General features: G+C 38.2%; 1 protein-coding gene across 3 annotated transcripts in view; it reads left to right on the top strand.

Annotated features, from left to right (window-relative positions):
* The window catches only part of myo1ea (myosin IEa), a 45,197-nt gene that overhangs the window by 915 nt on the left and 27,215 nt on the right, over nucleotides 1-17,067 (top strand). For all 3 annotated transcript variants that reach the window (XM_027137001.2, XM_027137000.2, XM_027136999.2), the window contains exons 2-4: nucleotides 13,456-13,599; nucleotides 14,878-14,967; nucleotides 15,266-15,360. In XM_027137001.2, the coding sequence (XP_026992802.2) occupies nucleotides 13,456-13,599; nucleotides 14,878-14,967; nucleotides 15,266-15,360 (329 nt within the window). The remainder of the gene's footprint in view (nucleotides 1-13,455; nucleotides 13,600-14,877; nucleotides 14,968-15,265; nucleotides 15,361-17,067) is intronic.

The following is a 17,067-nucleotide window of genomic DNA, read 5'->3' as shown; positions in this document are numbered from 1 at the left end:
CAATATTGAGACATAAATAGAGCCACAGATAAGATGTTACCCAAAACAATAGCACGATTGTACCCAGAAAACAGCCTTCACTTCACAGCAATCACGTCGCAAAAGACACGACAACAAACAACAGCTAAGAAATGTTAAATTCTGGAGAACTCATACTGTACTGAATTATTCTTGATTTAAATAGCTTTAAATCAATCGCTTGCTTTTTGTTTCTCTAATGCTGGGTATCTAGAACTATAAGCTCTCTCTCCTCAGGATAGACGGATCATGAAAATGAATGTGACAACAAGAATATAACTTGTAGTCCATGCTTCTGTTTTGTTTACAAGATGGATTAAATGATTGATAGATAGATCTGGTAACAAAGTATGCTATAAATACTTTCAATTTCTCTTCAAAGTACATATTGTACCAGGAAATTATTTATTCACCTAAGATTTATCTACAGTTCCTTCTTGGCACGCTTTAGGAACGTATATCTGGGTTAAATAAGAGATGGCTTGATTAATTTATAGCTGATCCCTAGACTGCAGGTCAGAAATACATACGGATATATGATATCCATTTTGTAAATAGTCTGTATTCTTTTTAATCATGTCACTTTTCAGACAGACTCCAGCTCCGGAGAGTCACATTCTTCTATCTTTATCCAACACTGCTGTATTTCACGTTTAGTCACATTGCACCTACCACATAGCAGGTTAAGCAAGTCCGTCCATCTCATCCGTGCAGTTCAGCAGTTGTTTTAAGAGCTTGGCCACCTGCAGAACTGGTTTTTCCTACAGGCGTAGACTCATAAAACAAACCTCATTAGGTAATGCAGAGCTAATGCACTCTATTCTTACTGTCTAGGTGTGAACTGTGTACGCAATCATATTTAACATCTCTGAATTCCTGTGTGTGTTTCGTGAGTTAGTGGGTTTTTTTTTAGAACGTAATGTATGGCATGAAAGTGACAGTGTTATTGATTAAAAGAATGTGTGGACGATAACCAGGTTTATAGAGTCCATTCAGAGAGCTACACCTCTTTGCTACTGTGTAATAAATGGCAGTCACAGACGTATTAAATAACAAAGTTAGTTGTTGTTTTAGATGCCAATCAAGCGTTTGTGTCAACACAACAAGTCCTCATTTGAATGATGGAAACTCATAGGAAATGGCATAAGTTTCCAAGTGTAGTGTAAACACTGCTCTCTCCCACATCACCGACTGATGTCCTGACAAACTGTGGATAAGAGTTTTTCCAAACACACGATGTCTAGACGTTGGGCACAGAGCATTGCATTTGTTGATTTTGCTTTGTTTTACAAAACCAGAAGTAGTCCTTGGATACAGTGATGCGTCATTGAGAGATGGGATCCACATCTGTGTTCAGAGCTTAAGACTAATGTGAACTTCATAGGGTTTAAGAAGGTTACACACGTTCACCAGTGCTAACCAAACAACTGCCAGTCTTCTTCTTCTTTTTCTTTTTGCCCCAAAGGCAAATTTTAGCCACACTGAGATAGATTTACTGTCTGCTGTTTGTGAAAAAAGCAGTCACGTGGACTGTCTGGGATATCAAGCAGAAAGAAGGTTTGCACATTCTGTCTTCTAACTCTTCCTTTTCTCCTTTCTCTGGATGCTGAATAGTAGGTCAGTATGGCAGCATATGTTTTGCATTAAGATGGCTCCCCCATCTCCCCACAATACACACACACACACACACACACACACACACACACACACACACACACACACACACACACACACACACACACACACACACACACACACACACACACACACACACACACACTTTAAAAACGTAATTTTTGCACTCTCCCTTGTTCTGCCAAGAGGCTACATACAGTAGGAATTCAGCCTCTAAGTCTGAGCTGTGGCATTCATGAAGCCCCAGAGCTGAGATGCCATATTTTGTGACCATTTTGATTAATTATGTAAGTTTTTCTTGGTTCTCTTCACTAAAGCAATTCCAGGCTTCAGTGAGCTTGCTGGATATGTGATGAATCAGACTGAATTTAATCCTAGCGTTTTCTTTTTTGGAGTCAAACCATTATTGTTCAATTACCAAACGCATAGAATGACGTTTCTCGCAGTCCTCTTCCTCCTCCTCCTAAAAAAAGAAACCTCAAATAGTCTAAAACAAATTCTTTAGTAGTTCTTCAATTTGCATTTTTATTTCTTTTCTGATGTAAAGCCAATAACATTTCCCCTGCATGCTCCATGCAACATATTACAATTAGTTCCATGCTGTATATCCATAGAGCCTATGTTCTCTGTCCTAACATCGAGATTCGTATGTCATGGCGTTTTTTAGCACTGCTGGTCTAGCTCTGTTTTAAGACAAGCTAGCTGTATTCTGGAAGACATTATGGTAGCATTCCCTCTAGCCAAACCATAAAACCCCATGTTTCATAACGGAATAACAAAATCGGTATATGGTCTGTATTTTCTCTGTATTTTTTATTTTTTACAGAGGTTCAGTCTTAGTGCTTGAGATGTTAAAGCAGCAAACCTATGACAGTTTTATTTACTGCTCTGTAGTTCTGCACAGGAACACCAGTTGGCTTATCTTCGTCTCAAACGGAAAAATCTTTAAAAAAAAACCCAAAAAAACACAGTGAAGTCTTTGAACGTGTCATGTAGAGAAGCTTTCCTTTCAGGGAAAGGTGTTGCTCTTGGAGAAACGCAGGTCTAGATCTTCTAGATCTTTATCCAGAACTTTGTGGCTTAACTCAGTTGGTTGCAACATTTCTAAAGGTTGCTGTTGCTGCAGTAGGCCACTTCATAGGGTGTACAATCCTTCTACCTGAAATACCCCAAATTGTTTTAATTCTTCGCTTGTAATTAGGGCTGCATGTGATTTTTCCAAGTTCAAGATAAATAACTGGTTTTCTTGTGACACACTCACTGGGAAGTCTTCTACCAAAATGGTTTTAAAGTGATTTTACATCTCCACAGTGTATCAGAACATCAGGGTTTCAGATTACCAATGCTAACTTGCTATAATCACCAGATCAGGAGGGATCTTTATCTTTCTAGCCAGACTGTCCAGTCACAAGCAGGGTATCAGATCTGTGAAGGCTCACATGGATTATGGGTATGAAGCTCTGATGATGTCTGATTAAGATCTAAGTCATGAGACGTTTTGACATTTCTGGATGTTCAGCCCAAAATGGATCGTCGCCATCATTATTTACATCATTCCAGGAGAACTTGAGCAGATGAACATTTTTTATTAGGTTTCACTTCCGAATTCCTGATATTTTAGAGATTCTTCTGCATGGAAATCTACAAGGTTTTATTGTACCGTCCCTCCCTTATGTATGGCTGTATTTATTCCTAAAGTGGTTAAAAAATGAGACAGAAGTTGGCTTGCTTGAAGCTTAAAAAGTGCCACCAAGAAAAAAATGTCACCAAAATCTCATTATAGTGAAACAAAATACAGATTTGAAATTTAAAACAAATCACTTTTTTGAAACGAGGGCCGAGCTAAAGGATTCAAATTGCTAAGAGTCCCTCATATTGTCCCTTATATGATTTTCTATACCAGCAGCTCTGACTGATGACGGTAATTCAGATCACCAGTTTATATTAATTCTCATTTCTGTAGGTACGCAGCCTTAGCTGATTCACAGGGACATCGCTTAGATGCTTTACATAATCACAGACCGGTTATTAAAAATATGTCACAAAGAATAAATTGTGAAGCTTTAAAGACAAAAAGAGGATCTAATGTCCTTTAGGGACATTCTACAAAAATTAAATATAAGAAACTGATACAGATCAGAATCAGTATTTCATTCGTTAATCATTTAAATAAATAATATTATAGAAGAGGAATAAAACATTCCAGGATTGGAAAATAATCACCTTTGTGGTTATTACTGTATATTGAGGATGCTTTATGTCAGTTTTTTTTATTCTTTAAATAATATTCAAATTCTTGCCTCTGTCCAGATGTGTGAGAATATATATCTAAAATAGTCATGGATTTATCATAAATCTCGGTTAGTGATGCAACAACATTATATGTTATATCTGGTTAATGTAATAACATTGTATCTGACATTACTGCTACTGAAGTTCTGGCAAAAAATAAGATAAGGTCTTGGTAACTGTGTCTTTAACCTCTGAACCCCAAACTACGTAAGGATCATTGTTGCTTGTTAGGACTAAGAAGGAAAATATTGTGGTTGTGTCTTGAGGGAGAATCCTGCCTGTGTGTGCTACAGGACAAATCCTTGATCTGATCGTTTCCAAACAAAGATAGAAAACTGCTGTTTTCATATTTTCACATCCTGACTTCAATTGCTGCAGCAGGGCTGGATTTACATATAGCTTGGAGGATTACAGGATTACTAATGGTCATGTCTGTTTGTGTGTCTGGATGGAATTTAAATAACTGATCTGTTCCCATGTAATATAATGTTAGTCCGAGTGTATCCAGTGTCTCCTGAGCTCTGTGTCTTTGTCTCATTTTCCACATTTGTGCAGTTTCTTAATGTGTCTTAATCACCAGAACATCTCAGATTTTTTTTTGTCATCCACATCCCACGTGGAGGCTCTTACAGCAGCGTGTGTATCAGTCAATGATGTACACGCTTGAGTCATTTTCACAGTGCCACGTTTTTCCTTACTTGTCAGCAATTCCAGGAACTATTTGGCAGAAAGTGTTCAGAGTGATTACACTGTAGAGGTCACATTTCACAGATGATAGAGGATCTAGATTAAGATCATGAGTTAGAAACTGATGAGGGAAAGTTTTAAATGCATGCGTCAAAGACCTCGTCTTATCTTTTCTGATCTCTTTCTGTCTTTCTAGGTTTCTGAATTTGTCTCTGCTTTAACTAAGATACATTTTAGTATGTATATGAAATATAATCAGATTATTTTAAGGACAAAAAAGTAAAATAGAGCTTCATTAATATGTGTGCATATGTATGCATACTTCTAAATACTTCTAATACTTCTAATCAGTCTTTTTTGGGTGTTGGATTTTAAGATAGATTTTAATATGGCAATATTTTCCATCTCGTTCTTACAAAATATGTCTGCTTCAGGTCACCTCAAATATTTTTTGTTGGATTCAGGTCTAGGCTCTGGCTATTGCATAAAAAACATTTATCAAATACCTGAAGATTTTGCTCTAATCTGCACTAATTTGTGCAATAATTGCTTTATCTCTGTCAATCCAATGTTTCCCAACTCCAATGCTATATTGGGTTGCTTGGGGTTTTTCCTGCTCCAGCACAATTATGGCTTATAATTTCGTAAATAATGATAAAATTCCTAAATAATTCACAATTGATTACAATGTGTTAGAGAAGGAAAAATGGTAAAATGTGTAAAACATGCCCAAGTTTACGCTGTTGGACTGAGAGGCTTTGTATAGGCAGCTCTCAGAGAGCTGCTGCACCGTTCCTCACACTGTGCCCAGTTCCTATTGGATGTTAGTAAGGGCTTGAAACCAGCAGCATTCCAAAGTGCAACCTGTTTACTTTTCCCTTAATCATTAGAAGCACACACACACACACACACACACACACACACACACACACACACACACACACACACACACACACACACACACACACAGGGCAGTCAAGGTTACAGCAAGCCACTCCTGCCAGCCTCTATGCAGCATTTCTTCTTTTTGCATTCATGAGCGTTCAGCTCAGCAAATCCTCTTCAAAGTTTCGAGCTCAGCAATTATCAGAGATGGCCACATATCAGCAATCAAGATCAACATCAGAGTCTTTCCATCACCCAGGAGGACAAGTCAGACTGGCCCTTCCATTACTGTTCTAATAAACAGGGCGTTTCTGTTTTCAAAAATGCACTGCTCATTGTTAGGTCGCTTTGGTGGAAGGCGTTGTGACTCGAGTTCTTGGGCAGAACCATGCTGAAAGCAGACAGATGAGGGGAGGGCAGGACGCGTCATTTAGTTTAATCAAGTTCCCACACATGCCTGCCTTTGATTAACAGCCTCGTTAGGAGCCTGTCATGTGGGCTAGTAAAATGGCCCTGACGTGGTGGTGTGTCTATGAATGTGTAGAAAATTTGTATAGATTGTTTGGTTTTTATGAGGCGATGGTTATTAATGCATAGTAGATGAAGGCTTGCAATAAGGCAGGACTATTGCAGGACACATGCTTGCTCCTTTATAGGCCATAAACAAATCCTCAAAGCAAATTCTTCCTTTAGATGTTGTTTATTTGGCTATGGCAGAAATAGAAAATTATTCTTCATCCACATGCACGTGTGTACTTTCTCTCTCTCTCTCTCTCTCTCTCTCTCTCTCTCTCTCTCTCTCTCTCTCTCTCTCTCTCTCTCTCTCTGTCTCTCTGTCTCCCACCCCCACCCCCCTCTCTCCAGACTGTGTCTTAGTCTCTCATACTCATCGAAGGCTGGAGTAATGACCTCTAGGTCTTCGCCTGAAGAGTGGACTTGTTCCTTTGTTTCAGCCATGTTTTGTTTTTGTTGAATCAATTTTATTTGGTCTGTGCTTAAATACCTCATAGACGTAGTTGCCAATTTGTTTTGTTTTGGTTTGGTTTTTTTCCACTTATACATCAAGTTTGGCTTTGATCTGGGAAAGTTCTGTGTTCATTTTTTTAAAGGGGGGACAATTAATGGAGACCACAAGCTTTGACTCCTTCTGGTCTGGAGTTGCTCAAGCAGCCATTTGAGCTACTTAACACCAAGTGCTTATATTATTTGAGCAATTGACTCTGTTCTTGGAAAGTACGACTCCATTATACACACAATGATCAACTTTTACCGTATTTCTCACCAATTCCCACCATCCAGCCAACTCTTCTCTATCAGCCGGTGATGCTTTTTTTTTATTATTAATTTCATAATAAAGTCAAAATTTGAGGTTTGTATGACATTTTTATCCACTACTTTTGTTAGCAACAAGTTAACCTGCTAACTGTAATGAATGAGTTGTATTTTTCTTCTCAAACGGCATATAGACAATGTTTTAGATTTAATTATGCATGAATTATGCATGAATATTGCTATAATGTACTTACATACTAACATATAAATTGTACCTCATTTAAAAGCAAGAAGTGTTCCCTTGTTTGTTTATAATGCTGTTTTCAGCCATGTTAACTTGATGTCATTCTATAACCAGGGAAGGAACTTCCTCATGATGATGAGCTGGAATTTGAAGTTGAGGAGGTGTTTTTGTGATAAACGTAGCATAGTATACAATTAATGATTGACTTCGCAATCTAAATGGGAGGCTCTGCTTGTTTTTTTCTCTTGAAATTGTTCTGTAGTCCACATAGATACTATAAAAAAGTTAATGTATGCTCGGCTACGACAGGATAAGTGGACGGTTGTAAAATTCGGACATAGTCATTTATTCTGGAAAAACAAAGCTATCACAGTGCTTGGTTCTCTCAGCTCTGGATGTGAATCTCAGACCACCCAGGGAACAAATGGGCTTTTTGCGTGCTCAGAGCATAAAGAACCTGGAATATGATTTCAAAGCCTTATAAAGATCTGATCATTGATGCTGGATATGATATGACACTCCAATTAGTATAAAGCATACTCTGACATTACATACAGTACTTTCCACTGCACAAACACGTGATACTTAAGAAGTAAAAGAGAGAAGGAAGAAAGCTGCATCCTAGACAAATAGGAATAAGACTATTCACATTTACAGATATAGAAATGATTCACCTACATTCAGTTGTCTGGTAAAGAGCTAAAACCGTGCTAAGATTTGCTCATCAAATTCACTTCCCTTATTCAATTCCATTTGGGGTTTTTTCCACTGCTGAGAGAGTAAAGCAGAACAAAAAGCCAAAAACATGAAACCTGGCCTGAATTTAGAGTTTTTAAAGCAGTAGCCAGCCATTTATGGACCACTCCTACCTTGGCTTATGTTGCACTGGCATTGTCTCTAAAGACGACGTAGGTACCTCTAGTGCCTCCACCCTTAAGGCTGCAGGCTCGCTCAACACTCTCTGAACTCCAGTAATCTTATCACCACTTTTAGTGAACCATTACCTCATACATAATTACCGCTTTTCTTCTATTATGTCATTAAAGACTTTAAAGCCCTTGTGTGTAACTTCTGTGCAGCTTTGTGTGGTATGATAGAATAAATATATCATCATTACCATGGTGGATAATATATCGTTTTAAATATTCACTGTTTAAATTGTTTTTATTCTGTGAGGTGTAGGGAAGTGTTTTTTTTTTAGTGTTAGTGTGTATGTTTTCAAAGATCGTAATGTTTTCCTGATTTCAGTGTGAGAACTTTTTGTTTTGCTTTGTAACATTCTGAGGGAGAGACACCATACTTAGTCCAAGTGAGCAAGCTTGGCATCCTGTCCCTGGCGTTGGATTAGAGTTATTATCCCCTTGTGCTGTACAGAGTTGATAGTACTCAGGACTAAGAGGTGGCTCATGTGCCAACTTGGATCTGTTTGCCAGTACGTGCAATCTGCCAAGTTTACACACCGGGGTTAATGAACTTGCAAACACAAAATCATTTCTGTTCTTTCAGAAAGCCATTTTATAAGTGCCACTTGCATAAATCTCACAGTAATACAGGTGGATAAAACTCTTAAAATTAATTGCCCATGGAAACTACATGATCATCAACTAGCAAACCGCAGTTAGTGTGCATACCCAGCAAAGGATTTCAGCAGACCGCTCCAAGGACTCGAAATATACTGCAGCAGAACTGAATGATGTATGAAAAAACCTGGCTGTAGTTCAGCAACTCCAGCTTTCGAAAACATCACAGCTTCTGTAGCAGATCCTCTGTTTCAGCCAGTCGCATGTGTTTATGTAAATGATTCTCCTGATTGGACCGAGTTGTTCACTCGTATTCTCCATCCGATCAGTTCAGATCCTTTGACGTTAGCCAAACACCATAATGTAAAACGAGACATGATCACTGTAAATCCTTTCATTTATAGGTACGAACTAATCACTAATGGTTTGTGGTGCATTGAAAGGTTCCTGTTTACCATTCAGTCATGTTAGTTGCTTATTTGGTCCTTTAGAATCAGGGACCTTAATATATTATAGTTGAGTACTGAATTGGCAAAAGCTCAATTTTAATGAGTTGGTATATATCTGACTGGTTATCTGACTGGTAATGCAAACATGCCAACTTCTCCTTTCGAAGACTCAAAAAAGAGTCTTAGCAACCGGAATGAAAGTCACTTTATAAATGATTACAGATGGTTCTGTAAATATGTGCACTCTGTTCAACACGCATGAAACTGTTTTAATCTCTGTCTGGTTTCTTATTCCATGCTTTGTATCAATCATTCATCGATTCATTATAGTTTCATTTTGTATTTTGTCGCACATATCATATACCCACCTTCTCTTTTTCCACATCATGCACCTGTCTCTATACCCAGATGAAACTGAAATCATTTTTAAATAATTTACAGTATCTTCTCCTGTCTGCTGAGGATCTGCTGATGTGCTCATGACATTAACTTGGTGGTTTAGTGTTCAGGATTAAGCTTTAAAATGGATGGGTAACTGAATCTCAGTACAATTTAACTTATTCAGTGCATATAAAATGTCACATACTGTATACGCTTGAGTGTTTAGAGTGACTTCTGGCCCTGGATCAGTCTTCCCTTTCAATGCAGAATGTCACTACAGAGAAGGAATGACCTGTTCTGTCTCAGTATTTCCAACTAAAAAAAAAAAACAGCCAGTGGTGTGAAAACCAGATGTCTGGGAAGTGGAGTGAAGTTTAAGGGGAGGGGGAAAAGTGCCGCCTGACTGTGATACTGAATCAGACCCAGCCATTTCCTGTGCCCGGCCTGACTCCGCTCCACGCACACCATATAAGGCCATGGAATTTGCATTTGGGAATTGCCAGACTGTATGGATCTGGATCTGGGGCTGGTGCTGCAAAAAATCTTCAACTTCTGCTGGATCACATTTTTGGGTTAATGGTCTGTTCCAGGACTTTATGAAGAAAATATGTTGCAAAAATTTACCCTCATTCCTTATAACGGGTAAAACAGACTTTAACATTCTTTAGAGTAATTTTTCGATTTGCTTTCATTCTGAGGTTCTCAGATTTGATATGTTCATCGGTACGAATGCACACCTCTGAAGGTTTGTAGACCAGATTTGACTGCACCTGATGGTTTGCTAGTATTCTTAATGTGCTCATGTAAATGTACGTACATAAATATAAGGTTTACACCATTCATAAAGATCCATGCATTTCACAGCCGGACTGTATTTACACCGTGTTCCTGAACCCACAGTGAAATTCATGCTTCTCCCAAAGAGATGGTGATATTGTAGGCGTCCTTCTGTCACACACACACACCCCAAATTTAGCCTACCATTACAATCAGGCCACCCAGTACAGCTTCAGCTCAGTCGTCCTGTAGGCCTCCATTTAGCACGCTGTTTTGAAGGAGCTAACTAGTAGTTTGCAATTTTATACTTTACCAAAAAAAACCGCCTGATTTTAAATGTAGTATGCAGCCTACTTTTTATGGAAGCCAATCTTCATATTAAATGGCTTGTGCTGAATGTTGGTTCCTCGCTAAGGGCCGGTTTTAGGATTAGGATACCATGGGATGTGTATGACATAACAGGCGGACCTATTATCGCTTACTAAAAGGAGCGCTTGGCGATCCTGGGTGAACCACAGAAATATTCTGAACTTTTGCCTCTTGTGTTTCCGCTTTTCAACCTCTCCCTTTCCCAACAGAACATTATCATTCCTAAATAAGCACAGTGGGAACAAATCTGTCTCTGTAAAATGAACATGTGTCCTTGGATTTTAAAGATAAAATGTGTTTTCCGTGTTTTCCGAATCTGGATGTGAAACAGTTTTAAATAATGTCCCGACCAGGCTTTAAAAAGCCACAGCATATATAAATGCCGTATTATATTTCCTGCATGGTGTTTAATATTTAAAAAATTATTTAGGAACCTCAGGAATATCTTTTTTTTAGGGGAACAGGTGAATAGGTGCTGTAGTTTTTGCCTCTCAGAATTGATCATGTATTAATTGGAAAATGCAATTTTTTCTGTGGTCTGCACTAAAGTATGTTCTCTTTTTGCAAAGAAAGTGTGTAACAAATGAGTATGCAAGTGCTGGGACACATGAACACACAAACTCTTAACTGCATTTCAGCTTTTATTCATTCATTATTCTTTATATAATTTCTGCAATATCATTTCATTTAGCGTTCCGTTGATTTCATTTTTTCTCAGTTCATTAACAAGGCTCTAGAATATGCTCTAATGCTCTAATGCATAACAATACATAATAATAACCCCGACTGCCTCACACAAGGGGTTGAGGGCAGACTGCGTTACCGCAACTGGGACGTTTGGTACACTAGTGTTGTCCAATCCACTCGTAGTGTTAGAAATATTTAAGAGCAAAAAAGATCAAAAGTAGTGAGTACTGAGTATAAAGTAAAAATGTATTGTACAAACGTACTTGTAAGTAAATAATGTATTAATTAGTGTTAATTTCATTCAATAATCCCTGCTGGATATAAATAAATGTGGTAATAATCGCATGTATAGTTTAATAGGTCATAATTCTGTAGAGTTCAGGTTTTATTATAATATGAGGCCTACAAAGCAGCAGCTGATACACTTCTTTTTTTTGAGAGCTGCATGAGCTCCTGGTTTGGCTTCAGTTCTATCAGGAACACGTGGTGGGAAAAGAACGGCCCTAAAGAGCATTTGGGCTTCAGAGAGATTTTTTATGGCTGAATACACATTCCATCGTTTGTGTGAAAAGCTGGATTGCAAAGAAATCCAGACAGAAAATATGGAGCAGACAGAAATGGTGTTAGGTGATGTGAGAGATTTGATTTCTTTCTCTTGTCAAGGATGAAATCAAAATCAAGATGGTGTGAAGTGGCGTTAGACCTGCATTTAAGTTTGTTTGGGTTTTGTTTTGTTTTTAAATCCTAAGCTTCCTGGCTTCCTTTTGTTTATACCTTATCCTCCTCCAGGTCATAATGAGTTCCTATCTAATGAGGTGACGTGACTTTTAAATTGCTCTCACTACCAGTTGACTAAGGAAAGGTGTCTTCCTATGATGTGATGTCTGCTGTAAAACACGTTAATGGCTACCATGTGGAAAATTGTTTGAGATAGGATTTAGGACGTGTTTACCGTGGAACAAAATTGCCAGGCCAAAGGCTCGATTTCACGTTTCTCATTGTAGTCTGTGCAAGATGGAGTTTGTGAAAGGAGAAAGGTATTTATTTAGCTGATGAAAAGAAAATGCTGCCATCCCAGCATAGCTCTAATAATGGTCTAATAAGGTGCTCATGTGCATGTTCCTGTAATTTTCCCCTCATCAGTTTATTTACTCCTAAACAAGGATTATTTAAGCTCATTTGGAACTGGAAAAATATTAAATCTCCTTTACTTTGTTTTACTTTTTTCATCATGTGGGGTTTTCCATCGTGTGATGTTTCTGATCGTAATGCGTTAAGCGACGTAAGGATTTAAATTTTCTATTACATTTTCGATTAAACAATCAGAGCATCTCAGAGATCTGGACTAAAGAAGTAGAACAGATATACCAAGCCTTCAAACATACCACACTAAATCAAGAAGAGATAGTTAAACCTAAATGACATTGCAGCTGTGCTCTTTCTTTTAATGTCTAAATATCTCAAGAGTAAAGTTGATCATGCTGCGTTGTGGCCTGAGTGGACACTGGCTCGTTGCCTGTGACTGATGACCGTGATGAATGAAATCCCACTGCGTGCACTGCAAAATGAAAAGAGAGAAACAGATAGAGAGAAAGGAAAAGGAGGGACCTGAGATCTGAGAAACACAGACATCAAAAGCAGTATTTGCGGTGGATGTGGAAGATTTGCCTGACACTGCACTTTTCATGAGTTTAGAAAAAACAAAGTCATCATCTGCTGAGAAAATAAACTGCGCTCCAAATGTGTTGGTCGGTATATCGGATGCGGTCGTTTCACCGAGACGACGCTTTTTACATTCTGAGTGTCAGCGATGTCTATACTTTGGCATGGTTAGGAATAGGTTTACTGATGAAGGAAATGCACCGAAGCCAGCTGTGCAGTGACTGCAGGTTGCATTCAGGTTTTGTGTTTGTATCTGAAGTCATCGGTATAGAGACAAACAATACATTTTGCTGATCTCACCTTCAACAGTGCTCTGCTGTTTTCCATACAGGAACAATGGAATCCATATCTCCTGAATTAAACCGTACACAAAACATGATATACCCTGAACACATTACTGAGAATAGCTTGTTCTCTGAAACCATTATACCATGCACTATGAAAAGCGTTTTAGTTGTGTAAGTATCCAAAGACAACGTCATGTTTATCTAAAGAAAATATCTGAGGTGCTGTGAAAAAAAAAACATTTCATTTTTTAAATAAATAATGTGAATGTGTTATGTGTGTGTTGTAACAGGGGAGCCGGGGACACTACCGGTACCACTGGCAGAGCCACAATGTCAAGCAGAGTGGCGTGGACGACATGGTGTTACTCACCAAAATCAACGAAGACGCCATTGTGGAAAACCTCAAGAAGAGATATATGGATGACTACATTTTTGTATCCTTTATCACTGTAACCTCATGTGAGCTAAGATCAATAAGGAGGCACTAAGGTAACTAGAGATATGAGAGCCTTTATAATTTTAATGATAAAGGTGCCTGTAATATATTAGCAGGGATTTGATCGATGTGTTATGTTGTAGAGGTTTCTTTAGGCTTTGGCTCCGATATTTACAGAGTTATCGATAAAGATTTGGAGGAAGAATGACTTTCTTCAGTCGGGTTCTTGGATTTCTTCCACCACATCATAGATTGTATCTTGATTAGGCTGGCTCTACTCAGGCTTAACATTTACAGCCAAATCCACTATGATTCAGCAATCCACATAAACAGATATTAGGTTAGTTTGTTATATGCGTGTGGCTGTTAGAAAGTTTATACAATATTTTTTGCAATTCAGAATGGTTTATCTGACTTGTGATGTCTGCTGATTGTCAGTAACAATTAGAAAACAATGTTAAGTCTCTCATGAAGTCTTGTTTTCTCACAACGTCAAACATGGTTTTAAATTAAAGATGTAATTCTTCTACTAGAAGGTTGGAAAGATCTTTGTATTTCATTGTTCTTGATTTAAAACTAATCCACACTATCCTGTATTATATATGTGCTGTATAATATATACAGTGAGTGTACTGTATATGGCGAAATTCGTCTTTGTTCATAATAACGGAGGCATTGCGTCTTTACCCTTTGCATAAATGCTGAAGGATCCCAGTGAAATTTCATGCGTCATAAACTTCTCTGGTCTCATTAGGATTAAGGGATCTTAGCTGCTTTGGCTCATTGGAAGTTTTAACCAAATCTAAGTTCTGTGATTGTGGTCAAAAAATAGTAACAGTGATGCAGTGTTGAAGTCAGTGGCATATGGGACTGAGGTCAGCATGAGTCAAGCTCAATGCTTCCTTTATTTAAAATGAGCAGCCGCCCGCCAAGCGACTCAAGTCAGAGAAGACAGTACTGCCTTTGCAAACCTCTGACCTATCAGACAGACGTTCCTCTCCTCATAACACATGACAAATGCTCAGTGCTATCATCATCATCATCATCATCATCATCATCATCCATTTTTAGATCACTTTTTTGCCATTTATTTTCCTAACAAAACAAAAAAAAAGCTTATACTACACATTTGGTTCAGCAGACGTAGCAGTGATGTAATGGCCGTGCTAAGTAGGTCTAAATGAACCTTAAATTATCTCTTTTACCAATGGGAGAGCCAAAATGTAATGCAATGTATAATGGTCTATGTTTTTTAAGCCTTGACTTAAATACACAGACATACATTGGACCTGTGCTCATATCTGTTAATCCTTTTAAACAAATGCCATACTTTGGGGACAAAGAGGTGGAGATGTACCAAGGAGCAGTAAGTATTATATATATCTTACATTTTTTTTTTTTTTTTTTAAGATTTTTTTAAGGTGTGATCCAAACTACTGTAGGTGTGGTTGTACCCACAGCATTCTTAGGTAAAGGGAATGTAGCTCAGACCTGTCTACAGGCGTCACCTGACTGCATCCCTGTGTCCTGAGCACCAAAAGCTGACTCGACTCTGTAGCCTCTTGGAGCAAACTGTTAACATGTCGGAAATGATGATGTCATTACGCTATTTATTATAATTTGTGTCATTTTTTTATGCAATAAATCTCTCTTTTTTCATCTAGGCTCAGTATGAAAACCCTCCTCATATCTATGCACTGGCAGACAATATGTACAGAAATATGATGATTGACCGTGAAAGCCAGTGCGTCATTATCAGGTAGGCAAACAAATAGTCTGACTCATTTTACTTAGCTACTTGGGAGTTGTCATTGTTTCGAAAGGCGGTGGCCATGATAAGTTTTTAGCTATAACCATAATTCACATTTTACTTCAGTGATATCAGGAGATAATTAATGACCTGTGTTTAATGGTTGGGAGTTAAACAGGATCCACAAGCTCAACGACTTTAACATGTGATTTGGATGCTTCCTGGCTCCTTTCAGACAAACTGAGAGGAGCGTGTTTGTGTGTGTGTGTGTGTGTGTGTGTGTGTGTGTGTGTGTGTGTGTGTGTGTGTGTGTGTGTGTGTGTGTGTGTGTGTGAAAGTGTACACCACTTTCTACATTTACCTTCATCAAGTCAGTGTTATGTAATTTCAAGAATATTCCGTGATCATCACTGTCATCTCAAATTACTCTTTTGTGGATATTTGCATATTTTTTCTAGCATGTTGGTAGAAAACAAAGGGTAAACTGCTATTTAGTTTCATGTTTCCTGCTTCCTTAATATATTAATTTCACCTGGACTAGTCTTCCAGACTTCACTGCTGCTGAAAAAACACATATTTGTATATTGGGAATATGCAAAAGTGCATATTTTTATTTTCAGTTCCCCCAAATTCTGCGGTGATATATATTCTTTAATAAAGGCCACTTCTGATCCGAATCTGATCAAAGATTGTGGTATATGGTTACTATACAATTTTTCATCACTAATTTTAAGACAGACAGAGAGAGAGAGAGAGAGAGAGAGAGAGAGAGAGAGAGAGAATGGGAATGGAGGGAAGCCATCTTCTGGTTTCTGGTGTGTTGGTGGTCTGCTGGTCAGCTGAGGTCTGGGATGTGACTATATTGCTTACCTAATGGCGAATGGTTCACGCTTCAGCATTTTGCTGTCTTTTGTTTGTCCAGCAGGCTGTTACCAGCAGAGTAACCACATGAATATACTGGAAATGGGATTGTGATTGGTCAGATAAGCAAACAAAGCCACTGCATGAAACTGCTGCTCAGGCATTATGTGTTTAGCACAGCGCTTTTTTTTATTATTCTGTTGTTACTATTAAAGATCTTATTCATCAACTCCCAGCACCTTAGTTCTTCTTTTTTCAGACTTCCTTTTTTTATATAGACTTTGCAAGCCTGTAAAACTCTACAGGAAATTGGAATTTTCTGATCTCTTCTAACACGTAATGCTGCTTCTATTCTCTTTTTGTGAGCACAGGCGATATGAGTCAGTTGCTTTGCTTTTGGTCAGGTCTCAGGTTCTTCCGCTCGCTATTTTGATGTAGCTCATACATAACCATATGACCTAACTACAGCATAGACTCCCATTGTTTCACCATCACAATGGTGACGGAAGTTGGGGGATCTGTTTTATAAAAACAGTCTTTTTCATGTGGAGGAAGCCATTTAGAGAGGAAATTGTCCCACACTAAAAAAGAGGTACGGATACAGAGGGAATAGAGGTCATTCCCAAGTAGTCACCTCATTATCAGTCTACCATGTGATCTTGCCATGAAAGGCCATAATAGACATACAGTTTAGTCTAAAGGATAAAAACACTGGCATTGTGCAATGTGGTACTGCATCTGTTTTGGCACTCTGTTTATCACAGTGTGTTGAATGAAGCTGGCAGGAAATACTGGCTGTTGTTTATCTTTGTCTCTATATTTGGCCATCTTTGTCTTTATTTGTATCCATATTTG

The sequence above is a fragment of the Tachysurus fulvidraco genome, chromosome 1 (assembly GCF_022655615.1).
Source record: "Tachysurus fulvidraco isolate hzauxx_2018 chromosome 1, HZAU_PFXX_2.0, whole genome shotgun sequence".
Lineage (NCBI taxonomy): Eukaryota > Metazoa > Chordata > Actinopteri > Siluriformes > Bagridae > Tachysurus > Tachysurus fulvidraco.
The sequence above is the reverse complement of the archived record's forward strand: the minus strand, read 5'-3'. Positions and strand labels throughout refer to the sequence as shown.